This window comes from Phoca vitulina, unplaced genomic scaffold, assembly GCF_004348235.1.
Source record: "Phoca vitulina isolate PV1807 unplaced genomic scaffold, GSC_HSeal_1.0 scaffold2, whole genome shotgun sequence".
Classification (NCBI taxonomy): domain Eukaryota; kingdom Metazoa; phylum Chordata; class Mammalia; order Carnivora; family Phocidae; genus Phoca; species Phoca vitulina.
Window position 1 is genome coordinate 65,237,099 of NW_022589705.1, and position 13,923 is coordinate 65,251,021.

The 13,923-nt window shown below is 39.6% G+C and overlaps 1 protein-coding gene across 1 annotated transcript in view; it reads left to right on the forward strand.

Moving 5' to 3' along the window:
• The first annotated feature begins 434 nt into the window (after window positions 1-434).
• The window catches only part of LOC116648117 (phosphatidylinositol 3-kinase regulatory subunit gamma), a 126,440-nt gene continuing 112,951 nt past the window's right edge, over window positions 435-13,923 (forward strand). Inside the window, exon 1 of the mRNA XM_032429947.1 lies at window positions 435-1,240. Coding sequence (XP_032285838.1) covers window positions 1,135-1,240 — 106 coding nt within the window. The 5' untranslated portion in view covers window positions 435-1,134. The remainder of the gene's footprint in view (window positions 1,241-13,923) is intronic.

The following is a 13,923-nucleotide window of genomic DNA, read 5'->3' on the forward strand; positions in this document are numbered from 1 at the left end:
AAGACGCAGGCTCCGGGCTCCGGCAACCCGGATCAGCCAATCACCACTCACCTTATCCTCTCTTTCTACCCCCTCCTTCCCTCTCTCCTCTCCCTCCCGGCCGGGCTCGCGTGCTCCCGGCTCTGACTCCTGGCGTGCGGCCAGCGCCCGGACCGTACCATTCTGATTGAGGCTGGGGGGAGAGAGGATGAATGATTAAGAAGTCGAAACCCAGAGAGTGTTGGAGAGAATTGAAAGCCGAAGTGGAGGACAGTTTTCTGAACACTTTCACAGGCACCTGATAGAATCCCTAGTACATCGAGTCGGAATAGAGGGGAAGGAGCAATAGTGATGTCGCTTGTCCCCCCTGCCCGGTGTGGTTGGGTGGCGCCTCAGCGGGGGAGCGTGAGGCGGGGGAGGGTGTCCCCCTCCGCGCCGTTAAAATGAAACTCTAGTGGTTGGAGTCAGGGCAGAGCGTGAGGGGAGCCGGCACTGGCGGGCTTACTTACCGCCCGGCGGGAGCGCCCAGTCGGGTAGCGCTAACTGGACTTTCCGACGGGCCCTCATCCCGAGGCTGCAGCAGCTTCGGTTCCGAGCTTGACTGAAACGGAGCCCGAGTCCCGGCCCCTGAGGGGATCGCTCTCTGCAGACCAGTGGGACCCCGAAACTTGAACGCAATACCCACCCCCCTTTTTATGCCTTCCTTTGTCACTTCCTCACCTTTCTCCCAGCGCGTTCTTTTTCTCCCCGCTCTTCATTCTCCCTCCCTCGAAGGACACAAAAGTGGCTGCCGAGGAAAGATTTGGAGGCAGTGGGAGCTTTTCTCTTTGGAGAGCGACTGTGTGGAAGGGATTTTTGGGAAGCTGCTTTTTAACACCTCAGCCCTCTGCCCCCCCAAGCCTCCCTGTACCTCTCTGAGGAGAAAAAGCCCGTAGACTGAAAGTTCGGGGGGCATTTTGCTGGGTGCTGTAAGAGGAGAGGGGGGAGGACCCCATCCTCGTTCTGGTAGTTGGCTGGACTTGTACCGGCCGTTGGAAACCCCGAAGTACATATCCGTGTGGGACTTTACAGATCTATATTTTTAGATTTTTAAATATCAGATAAAAAAATATATGCTTTCTATATATTTCCTGACGACCTGCCCCTGACTGCGCGATGTACAATACGGTGTGGAGTATGGACCGCGATGACGCAGACTGGAGGGAGGTGATGATGCCCTATTCGACAGAACTGATATTTTATATTGAAATGGATCCTCCAGGTACTTGGGAGAGAAAAAGAATCTTGTGATGGGTCTGATTTGTATATAACGAGACCTTGGTGGTGTTTTCAGGGCATAAGTGTTCCTGGGAGCGCTAGGTCTGGGATGAGGGGCAGATTTGCAGTTAGAGCTGCAGTGAAACTGCTTCTGGTTTATCCGTTTAAAGTTTGCAGTTAGGACCCTGATCCTATTGTCCTGCGAGGGTGGGGGTGGGGGCTGGAGTGGGGGTGGGAGGAAAGACCCATTTCTTTTACTTCTTTGCCTTTGCGTGTCGTTCAGGTTTTTGTTGTGCCCCCTCCCCCCGCCTTTTTTTTCCAATTAAAGATTCTTCTACCTGCAAAGGATGCTTTATATCCGAGCCTTGAAGTCAGTCTTTCCCTTTGAGGGAATTCTTTAATGCTTGGCATTTCATACGTTTGTCTTATTTGGTTCCTTGTGTTTTACCTTCGTTAACTTCTGAAACTGGGTTGCTTATGTGATTATTCCTTTTAAGACCCCCTTTTTCTCTTACAGAAACCAAATGCCGATTAGTGATTTTCAGGGATTGGGCGTTTTTATTCAGTCATGGTCTTAGTCAGGTTTTTCTTCTCAGGATATACTCTAGCAGAGAGATCTACGTGCAGTATTTTATTACTCTTTAATTTATGGTGATTTAATTTATGGGATAGGGTTTAATGTAACTTCAATTCTTAGAGCAAAAAAAAAAGGAACCTTCCTTTTTTGTGTGAATATATGTGATGTGTACATATATGTGATAGGTTTGAATGCATATAATGTAAAGTATACATATACAGTATTTTTACTTCAGAGCTTTGTCTGAGACCCTTACAGACATTTTGTGTATCTGGTAGGAAAGGAAAAGGAAGGGAAAATGGAAAAGTTGGGTGATTGTTTTTCTTTAAATTCTAACCCCATTTTATGATTTTTAGCTGTCAGATTTTCAAACCCTTTTTTGTAGCTATAGATGCTTTACGTAATGATTTTGAATAAGTAGAGGGCCTTTGTGACTCCTTATTTTTGTTGAGGTTGAATTGATTATGTCTTTTAAAAATGTGTAAATATGTTAAGCTTACAGAATAAATTGTGTGTCATTGGGGAACCTCAATTATTATAAGACTATTTTTGGAAACCTTTGAAAGGATTGGAGCCCATGCAAGTGTAATGAAGTATAACTGTCTTGTAGAATGTATATAGAAATTATTGTGTCCTTGTGAGCTGTAAATCATCCTTTGTTTTTTTTTCCAATTAGAGTGTTAAATAATGCTATATCAAAAACTCCTATTAAACCAACCTTTTTTACTCTTAATGATCACTTAACATTTTTCTCTTTTCCCTTCATTTTGGAGCCTTCTTTATTTGCTTTTGTAATTGTGACTGCAATCCAGATGCAGCTTTTCAGTGTTTTGCAAAGTTTGTAAGATTTGCCACCCATCTATTGTGTGTATTTCCCCCTTTGTTTCCCCCTAACGGTAAAGCATCATTTCTATTAGATGCATTTGTCATTCATGTAAATGGAAATTTAGTACATCATTGGTTCCTCCTGCAAAAAGTAAAGTTAATAATTCTAGATTTCTATTATAAGAATTATATATTCAAACTGCCTCAGAATCACTGTATCATAGTATCTTGCTTTGCAGACATACAAAGGGAATTTGTTGGGTGGAGAGGTGAGTAGGGAGGAGGGGAGAAAATGAAGCAGGCACTAATGTTTGAAAAATATTTTTCTATGAGGCCCATATTGGCCAAGTTGAGTTGTCCATAAGTGAATTAAAAAAAAAAAAAAGTTGACTATTATAATTATGTAGCGATGTGGGTCTTATAAGGTTGTATAGAAAATTCTGATCCAAACTTTGTGCATTTACAGAGAAATAAACTTTTGAGTTTAAAATGTTCATTCTTGGATGAAGTTTTGCATACTGAGATTCTATTCAGAATATTGGAAATATGCATATGCTGTTCTTTATTACCCATTTTGTAGCTTTAATGTAGATTATGGCTAGTTATGCCTAACAGCTTTTTGGAAGCACACTTGAATATGCTGGAATATTGCCTGTGATGCGAATGGTTTTTAATGGAAATAATATGAATGCCAGTCTTGTTTTGTGTGATAAATTAAGGTTTTGAAACATTTAAAACTAAGTAAATTATTAGTGAAGAGGTTGCAGCATGTCTTGTGTCTGTCTTCCTACCTCCTATCCCAGCTCAAACCTCTTATTTCCTGACTGGACTGTTTTGATAGTGTTCTAACTATTCTTACTGTTCTCCCTGTTTCTACTTTGTTCAATCCACAGTATTATTAAAGCACCGTCTGAAGATTTGCCTTCCAGTGGTAAATCTTCAAATGACTCTGAAAACCTTCCGGTGGCTTTCCTTTGCTTATTAAAGAGTCCCAGATTGCTTACCTTGTCATATAAGTCCCGTCCCCCCCCCCCCCCCCCGCTTTTTTTTTGCTTGCAACCTAATTTTCCAGTCTGGTCTCTTCCTAGAGTCCATCACAGGTACTGTGGAAAGCTATTTTATGGTTGCTGTTTCTTGAATGTATGCTTTTTCCTCTTCCTAGGATGCTTTTCACTACCATTGGTTACTTGCTGTAATCTTACATATGTTTAAGGTCTACCCTTAGATGCCTTCTTTGCAAGGATGTATGTTTCCCGATCCCTCCTGTTAGAAGACATCCTTCCTTTCCTTTCCTTTTCTCTTCTAGCACTTCTCAGAACTTCTTTTCATTCTGTCTATGGAGTAGCTTCTGTGTTTATGTATACTCCCTCCCCCCTACCCCCATGGAATTGTCTTCCCATCAAGTTATGAGCTTCTTAGCTTGCTCAATTCTTGCAAGCAGTAGACAATTTAATAAATATGTGTTGAATTAATAAATATCTAAGGAGCACCATTTCTTTCTAGCCTCTAAGTGCTTTTCTACTTATGGTCCTTGGTCACCTCATTCCTTGCCTATTGCAATAGCCTAGAGTTAAATAACTTGATTTAGACAGTTGTTGACTTAGGGCCCTTAACTGTAATGTTAATATTACAGTTTTAAAAATGATTTTCATCTTCATTTAAGACTGAACCATAAATGCAAAATTGTTATCCATTATTGCTTCCAGTGGCCTCAAAAACTGTTTTCCAAAGGTGTTTCCCTCCAGCCTATTTTTTAAAAAACCACCATTACCATGCATCCTAAAGGTTTCTAATAACTGCATGGATTGCTACATCTACTGTAATTCACTGACAATGTAAGGATTGGATCCAAATGCTCGATATCTTAATCTTTATTTCCCAGAAGCAGTAGAAATAGTGAACTTTTTAGATGAAACAAAACTTTTTATTTTGGAAATGTTAAGAGTGTGGTACAAAGAATTGCTTTTGAGTATCTTGGTTAGTCCTGTTGTGATTTGGGAATCAGGATTATTCCGTAATAGAACAGTTGCTGGATAGGCCTCTGAAAGAGCCCTGTCTCTTGTATGGGAGCTATTGGAGGATTACAGATATACAGCTGATGATAAACTCATTCCCAAAGCTATAGACAGTGGTCTGTAGGCTAGCACTTTAGTTTTGACATTGTTGTTGTTTTTATTTTGGGAAGATATAACAGGTGATTTCTTTTTATAATTAATGGATACATTCTTTTAAAGATTGTCTATAGACATTTTTCTTATCAAAACAAATTTCTGAAATTATCTGTAGGGCAGCAACATCTCTTCAGTATAATTAGAAAATTAGAAGTTTTTGTTGGCAAAATATAGGAAGGTCTAGAAAAGTGGTTCTCGGTTTTTTTTTGGTCTGAGTACCCCTTTTATAATCTTAAAAATTATTGAGGATCTCAAAGAGCTATTTACTAATATTTACTCTATTAGAATAAAATTAAGAAATTTAAAAATTTGATTCATTTAAAAATAATAAAATATTACACGTTAACATCTTTTTTTTTTAAAGATTTATTTATTTATTCGAGAGAGATAGAGCACCAGTAGGGAAGGGCAGAGGGAGAGAGAGAATCCTCAAGCACACTGCCCACTGAGCGTGTAGCCTGACAAGAGGCTTGATCCCAGGACCCTGAGATCATGACCTGAGCCATAGTCAAGAGTTGGCTGCTCAACCAACTGAGCCATCCAGGCTCCCCTAACGTAATTTATTTTAATGAGAAAATAACTATATTAAAAAGAAACAAGTGAAGAGAGTGGCCATTGTTTTATATTTTGCAAATAATTTTAATGTCTGGCATTTTAATCTTTAATGTCTGGCTTAATGGAAAACCTCTAAATTCCCGTGTCTTGGGTGCCTTGGTGGCTCAGTTGGTTAAGCGTCTGCCTTTGGCTCAGGTCATGATCCCGGAGTCCTGGGACCAAGTCCCACGTCTGGCTCCCTGCTCAGCAGGGAGTCCACTTCTCCCCCTGCCCTTCACCCTGTGTGTGCGCTTGCTCTCAAATAAAATCTTAAAAAAAAAAAATTCCCATGTCTGCTCCTGTATTCAATCTGTTGAGATACCACAGGTTTTAGCCTCTGGAAAGCTCCACTGTACAGATGTGAGAGAATGAGTGCAAAAGGCAAATAATGTCTTAGTAATACTATGAAAATATTTTTGGCCCCTTGGATCCTCTGAAAGGGTCTTGGAGACATGCAGGGGGTCTATGGACTACACTTTAAGAACTAGTCTAGAAGTTACATGGTTTGTGACTATATAGTTTGATGGTCAATCTAGGAAAGTATTTTCTGACTTTTTTTGAATACAGATGAAAAGGTTGTTTCAGGAAACTTACTTGCTTACTCTGGCATACTTGGTATTTTCATCCTAGTGAAATTTAGATTGACATTCTGGTGGAGAACTAGCACACTGGCCCTGTGGTTGGGGAAAATATTTGCTGAGAAACACACTGAAGAAATAGGTCACCTGCCACCATGTGGTCCTTACTGTTAGCAGGTTGGGCATTCTACTGTGGTTGAATTTTTGTAACTGAACATTTGATGGGTTATTATATAAATGCTTCTCCTGTGTGTGGTAAGATATTTTATGAGCTTAGTGTCATTTTTAAAATGATATTGTAGTGTGGGACAAATGTTAATATAATCAAATGATGGGAAAGCCATGCCAAATTTGTTTGCATCTTCTTATTGAAAAAGATTAGTCATTGCTTTCATTTAACATATTATAGTTTATAGTATACTCAGCTATATTTCATTAGAAGTATGATAATTCTCCATTTGATAATGCTTTTAAAATTCATTCTCATCATTGTTTCATGCTGAATACCTTTATATTTTTCTTAGAATATAGGAAAGAGGGGCGCCTGGGTGGCTCAGTCGTTAAGCGTCTGCCTTCGGCTCAGGAAATGATCTTAGGGTCCTGGGATCGAGCCCCACATCGGGCTCCCTGCTCGGCTGGAAGCCTGCTTCTCCCTCTCCCACTCCCCCTGCTTGTGTTCCCTCTCTCACTGTGCCTCTCTCTGTCAAATAAGTAAATAAAAAATCTTTAAAAAAAAAAAAAAATATAGGAAAGATTGGACATGTTTATGGTCACCATATTTAAGAAAGTAGGTAGAAAAATAATTACAAGTATGTTTATGTGATATAATTTTATTGATATTAAAGGGGGATGCAGTGTGAGTGAAGTAGAAAGAACACAGGCTTTGGAAACATGATAGGGCTTCCAAACCTAGCTTTGCTTCTTACCATTACCAAGGTTATATGGCTCGTATTTAACCTCTTTCTGCATTGAGAAGCAGGGTGGTAGTGCTCTTTTGTAAAATTGATTTAATACTGTACCTTTCAGAGTTTTTCTGGGGATTAGATATACTATATCAATATCTAGCACAGTGTTTGGTACATGGTGTAGACCTGATTCATTGTAGCTTATATCTTTTTTTTTTAGTTTATTAATTTTTTTTTTTAGCAATCTCTATATCCAACATGGGGCTCAAACTCACATTTCCAAGATCAAGAGTCACGTGCTTCTCTGAATGAACCAGCCAGGTGCCCCTTTGTAGCTTATATCTTAAAGCATGTTGTTAACATGTAATTATCCCAAGTCTACCTCTTTGAATACTCTTGCAGTCAGAACCTTTTGAGTTATCTTGCTCCATCTTTTTCCCCTTCATCCCTGACATTTAAACTGGAGTAATTTTGTTTTTGGAAGAGTTCTCTAGGGTCTTTTTATATTATAGCATCTCATGAGTCTATGGAAATGTCATTCCAAGTCATCCTTTCTTTTTAGTTTCTATTGCCCTGGTCTAATTCCTCATCACCACATATTTGAAGTGATTTATAATGAAGGTAATAGTTACTAACATTTGTTGAATGTATGGACCAAGCATTATGTTAAAATGTTTTTACATGTACTATTACTGTTTGCCACACCAACAACCTTATAAAATAGGTACTATTATTACCTCACTTTACAGACAGGAAACTGAGACTTAGATATGTTTAATAACTTACTCAGTGCCTCACAGCTAGCAAGTAGCAGAGCAGGTCTGTCTTGCTAACACCCTGGTTCTTTTTTTTTTTTTAAGATTTTATTTATTCATTTGAGACACAGAGATACGGAGAGAGAGAGAGCATGAGCAGAGGGGAGGCAGAGGGAGAGGGAGAAGCAGGCTCCCTGCTGAGCAGAAAGCCCGATGCGGGGCTCGATCCCAGGACCCTGGAATCATGACCTGAGCTGAAGGCAGACGTCCAACCATCTGAGCCACCCAGGCGCCCCAACACCCTGGTTCTTAACCAGTAAGCACCTCCTAACTGGTTGCTCTGTTTCTAATTTCTTCTTCTCTTCCCCTATAAATGTATCCAGAATTCTTCAGCCAGGTTAATCCTACTCAAATGTTATTTTGAAATAATTTTTAAATACAGGAAATAATCAGAAGCTATCCATTTCTTTTAAGCAGAGGCCATATTCTTAAACTAGGCATACATGATCTTTAGCACCAATTTACATTTCCAACTTATTAATCCTCTATTCTCATTTTTTAAAAGTAAACACTACTGTCAACGTAGGGTTCAAACTTACGACCCCGAGATCAAGAATCACCTGCTCTACTGACTGAGACAGTCAGGTTGTCCCCCCCGCCCCGCCCCATTCTCATTTTTACTTTTAGCCCAGTTCCTTGCTATCCACTGCATACCCTTTCCTATTCCAATCTTCAGCCTTTTCCTTATGCTGCTGCTTATGTTAGATTATGTCCATCCCACCCCCATCTTCAAATTTGGATCCTTTGCAGGTCCCCTTTCTTTTCTTCCTCCAAAATTTCTAGCACTGAGTCCCATAATTATCTAGGACTACAGTCTATTGTTTTGATACAAAATCATGTTATGTTAAAGACATTTAGTTATTTTGTGAATATAATTTGTCTCCCCAAAACAAGATCAGTTTCTTGAGGTCAAACTATATATTTCTTTCTTTTTTCTTTTTTTTTTCCCCCCTCCAAATACCCTGTTCTCAAATATTTTATTGAAGTCGTAGGCCTGTGGATGTAACCAGCTTCATTTTGTGACTTAAGTTTTAAAATGTTGATAATATTTATTAAACAACATGTGACCTTTAAGCTTATAAAGATTATTTATTTATTTATTTTAAGATTTTATTTATTGGGATGCCTGGGTGGTTCAGTTGGTTAAGTGTCTGCCTTCAGCTCAGGTCATGATCCCAGAGTCCTGGGATCGAGCCCCACATCGGGCTCCCTGCTCAGTGGGGAGCCTGCTTCTCCCTCTGCCTGCTGCTTCCCCACCTTGTGCTAGCTCTCTCTCTCTCTTTCTGACAAATAGCGAACAAGTAAGGGGATCATCAGAGGGTGAGGGGAGAAGTAGGCTTCCCACTGAGCAGGGAGCCCGATGCGGGGCTGGATCCCAGGATCCTGGGATCATGACCTGAGGCGAAGGCAGATGCTTAACCAACTGAGCCACCCACGTGCTCCAAGATAATTTATTCTAACAAGGGAAATAATGAAAAAGTACAATCCTTAATGTTAGCAAAATTTTATGGTTTTGAGTTAGTCATTTTTGAAATTTTGAAGAATTAGAAGTGAGTAGTAAATTTTGAAAGTTTGTTAGGCTAGTTGTACACAGCACTGTGCCAAATGTAGATTTAAATTACCCAATGTGTTATACCAGTTAAATTTAGAATGTGTAGGACTTGATTTGGGATAACAAGGTAAGGTCAGCCAAGTAGCCTCATAAGATTAGTTTCCAAATTGTTTGCCGATATATGATCTATTTGTTGTTCTTTGTGAATATTTGTAAATTCATATAAAGTAAGAGGGTTATCTTATTTTTTAATATAAAAGAGGCAGTAGGCTACGTCCAGCCTGCCACATCCTACCATTTTGCATGTGTCTTGTCAATATAAAAACTGCCCTGTGCCCTGTGAATATAAGCAACACAAAGCTAAAGTCAATACCATGATGTCATACCATCTACCATTATCCAGCCTTGGATTGTTTGTGGGCCAGATTGTTTACCTCTGTCTAAGGGTATAGGGCAACAAATCAAGAGCTTGTGTCTGTGTCATCTTAAATACTTTATAGTTTTTGTTTTTAAACCTAAGAAAAAGTAAATTCAATCACAAATCAAAATTTAAAATTTGTGTATAAATTGTTTTGGAGAATGCCTTATTGAAATGAATTGTTTATGCTTGAAAAATACCACTTTGGAGTTTTTTTTCATGTGCACTATTCTTTTTAACTTTCTAACTCCACAAGAACACTTAGTATAGTATAATTCATATTGAATTTCTAATATGCATTTGTGGAATTAACCACGAACCTTTTTTTTTTACTTTAAAGATTTTATCTTTAGGTAATTTCTACACTCAGTGTGGGGCTCAAACTCAACCCCAATATCAAGAGTTGCACACTCCACAACTGAGCCAGCCAGGCATCCCAACCACAAACTTTTTTTGAGATTAGTTCTGGGATATCTTTCATAAAAAAAATAGTATATTTTCAGCTACAAGCAGCAGGAATCTAATTCAAAATGGATTAAGAAATAAGAAATTCTATCTTCTCATATGAGCAGCTTCAGGTGTTGGTTGATTATATCAGTTCAACAATGCCAGTAAAATCTCATATTCTTTCCACTGTTCAATTCTGCTCTCCTTGGAATTGGCTTCATCCACAGACTAGTAGCAAAATGGTATAGTGATTCCAGGTGTCATATCCATACAGAAGAACTTTTTTTTTTGTAAATACAATTGACCAAAAATTTTTAAGATTATTCTAGTATAGTTAACATATAATGTCATATTGGTTTCAGGTGTACAATATAGTGATTCAACAATTCTATATACCTACCCAAGAACTTCTAAAAGAAGAAAGAGGTATCTTGTATGCTTCTTTACAGAGAGAAGAAACTTTCTCTAAAAACTTCTAGCAGACTTCTTTCACATCTTTTTGGCCAGAATTGAGTCCTATGCTTATTCCTGACTCAATCAGTAGTGACTACCCTTGAACTAATCATGGCCATGCCCCTGAATTTGGGAGTGGTAATAACTTCCCCTGAGGTTTTGTATTGGGGAGGGATTCTATTAGGAAGGAAGGAGGGGATGAATGCTAGCTAGGTAGATAATAGTGGCCATTTTGGAAAGTAGTTTGGAGAACCATACTTCCTTCCAGAGTTCTTTGTAAATAAAAAGAATTAGCATTTTTTTTTCCTTTTTCAAAACTGTAATCTAGTTGTGGGAAATACGTTTCCTTATTCTAAATTGGAATTCACAGAGTCACATAGTACTGAGAGTTAATATAAAGTTAAGCAGTCATGCTTGATTTCGGCTTGCGTCATGATCTCAGGGTCCTGGGATGGAGCCCCACATTGGGCTCCATGCTCAGCGGGGCAGGGGGAGTGTCTGCTTGAGGATTCTCTCCCTTCCTCTCCTCCTCCACCTGCTCACGTTTTCTCTCTCTCCAAAATAAATAATATATATTTTTAAAAAGACAGGTCTTTTTGTCAGTTGCTTACTAGAAGATGAGGAAGCTAACTTCTCTGGTTGACCATTTCCTTATTTGAAGCATGTAGGTATTGGGAATAGAGTATATTAGTGTGTCAGTTAATGAGTATGAGAGAACATTTTGCCAAACCATAAAGTCCACATTCCAAAGTTTAGTAAGTTAAGTAATAAGCTTGACCTGTGGCATGATTTATGATTTGAATGACTAGCCTTAAAAATTAGGACACTACTGGGGCGCCTGGGTGGCTCAGTCATTAAGCATCTGCCTTCAGCTCAGGTCACGATCCCAGGGTCCTGGGATCAAGCCCTGCCTCGGGCTCCCTGCTCCGCAGGAAGCCTGCTTCTCCCTCTCCCACTCCCCCTGCTTGTGTTCCCGCTCTCTCTGTCAAATAAATAAAATCTTAAAAAAAAAAATTAGGACACTACTTTAACCTATAGATCATGTCTTTCAATTAAAATGTACTGTAGCTAAGTATTGAGTTTTCAGTATAAATTGTATAGTGGGGTGGTTAAGAGCGCTGTCTCTGGAATCAGACTGCCTGAGTTTAGATTGTGTCTCTGCCACTTTCTAGTATGTGTCGTTGGGCAACTTATATTTTCTGTGTTTTGGTTTCTTCACCCCCAAATTAGGGCTGATAACGGTCCCTACTTCAATGGGATTGTTGTGAGGATTTAGTAAATTCATAACTGTAAAGCACTTAACGTGGTGCCTGTAACATATTAAGCACCCATAAATTTTTTTTTTTTTTTTAAAGATTTTATTCATTTGACACAGAGTGTGTGCGCACAAGCAGGGGGAGTGGCAGGCAGAGGGAGAAGCAGACTCCCCGCAGAGCAGGGTGAGCCCAATGTGGGACTCGATCCCAGGACCCCGGGATCATGACCTGAGCCAAGGGCAGTTGCTTAACCAACTGAACCACCCAGGTGCCCCCCATAAATGTTTTTGTTCATGTATTAATTCATGTTTTTCAACAAATATTTGATGGTCAGGCACTGTTCTAGGTATAACAGTGAACAGAACAGCAAAACTTGATAAATTCATGGAATGTTTTAAGGGAGGGGAGAAAGTAGAGAATAAACAAATTTATGGGGTACCAGGGTGGCTCAGTTGGTTAAGTGTCTGACTTTGGCTCAGGTCATGATCTCAGGTCCTGGGATTGAGCCCTGAATCAGGCTCCCTGCTCACTCTCTCAAATAAAATCTTTTAAAAAAATCGTAACATGCTATTTAGGGGTGCCTGGGGGGCTCAGTTGGTTAAGCGGCTGCCTTTGGCTCCGGTCATGATCCCAGGGTCCTGGGATCAAGCCCCATGTGGGACTCCCTGCTCAGCGGGGAGCCTGCTTCTCCCGCTTCCCCTGCTTGTATACACACACTCTCTCTCTCTCAATCTCTCAAAATCTTAAAAAAAAAAAAGTCATAACATGCCTCTTAAAAAAACAAAAAAACAAAACCCCCCACAAATTTATAAGTAAAATACATAGTGATGGTTATAAATGATAGGGAAAAAAAGCAGAGAAGGAAAATAGGTTTGGGAGGGAGGGGGCATTATTTTATTTTTACTTTTTTTAAAGTTTTTTTAAGATTTGTATTTTTATTTGACAGAGACAGCATAGAGGGAACACAGCAGGGGGAGTGGGAGAGGGAGAAGCAGGCTTCCCGCTGAGCAGGGAGCCTGATGCAGGGCCTGATCCCAGGACCTTGGGATCATGACCTGAGCCGAAGGCAGATGCTTAACAACTGAGCCACCCAGGTGCTCCTTTTTTTAAAAATTTAATTTAAATTTCAGTTAACATATAGTGTAGTATTAGTTTCAGGTGTACAGTATAGTGATTCAGCTCTTCCATACAACACTCGGTGCTCATCACAAGGGTGTCTTCCTTAATCCCCATCACCTATTTAACTCATCCTCCTGCCCACCTCCCCCCTAGTAACCCACCCATTTGTTCTCTATAGTTAAGAGTCTGTTTCTTGGTTTGGCTCTCTTTTTATCCCTTTGCTTGTTTCTTTTGTTTCTTAAATTCCACATGAATGAAATCATGTGTTTGTCTTTCTCTGACTTACTTTGCTTAGCATAATACTCTAGCTTTATCCATGTCATTGCAAATGGCAAGATTTCATTACTTTTTATGGTTAATAGTCCATAGTGTGTGTGTATCACATCTTCTTTAGCCATTCATCAATCAGTGGACACTTGGGCTGATGCCATAATTTGGCTATTGTAGATAATGATGCTATAAACATTGGGGTGCATGTATTGCTCTGATTTAGTATTTTTGTATTCTTTGGGTAAACACCTAACAGTGCAATTGCTGGGTCATAAGGTAGTTCTATTTTTAACTGTTTGAGGAACCTCTGTACGGTTTTCCACAGTGGCTGTACCAGTTTGCATTCCCATTTCCCAACAAAAGTGCAAGAGGGTTCCCCTTTCTCCACATCCTCACCACCACCTGTTATTTCTTGTGTTTTTGATTTTAGCCATCCTGACAGGTGTGAGGTGATATCATAGTTTTGATTTGTATTTCCCTGGTGGTCAGTGAAAGACATTCCATGCTCCTGGATTGGAGGGACAAATATTGTTAAAATGTCTATACTACCTAAAGCAATCTATACATTTAATGCAATCCCTATCAAAATACCAACAGCATTTTTCACAGAGCTGGAACAAACAATCCTAAAATGTGTACATGGAAGCACAAAAGACCCCGAATTTAGCCAAAGCAACCTTGAAAAAGAAAAGCAAAGTTGGAGGCAT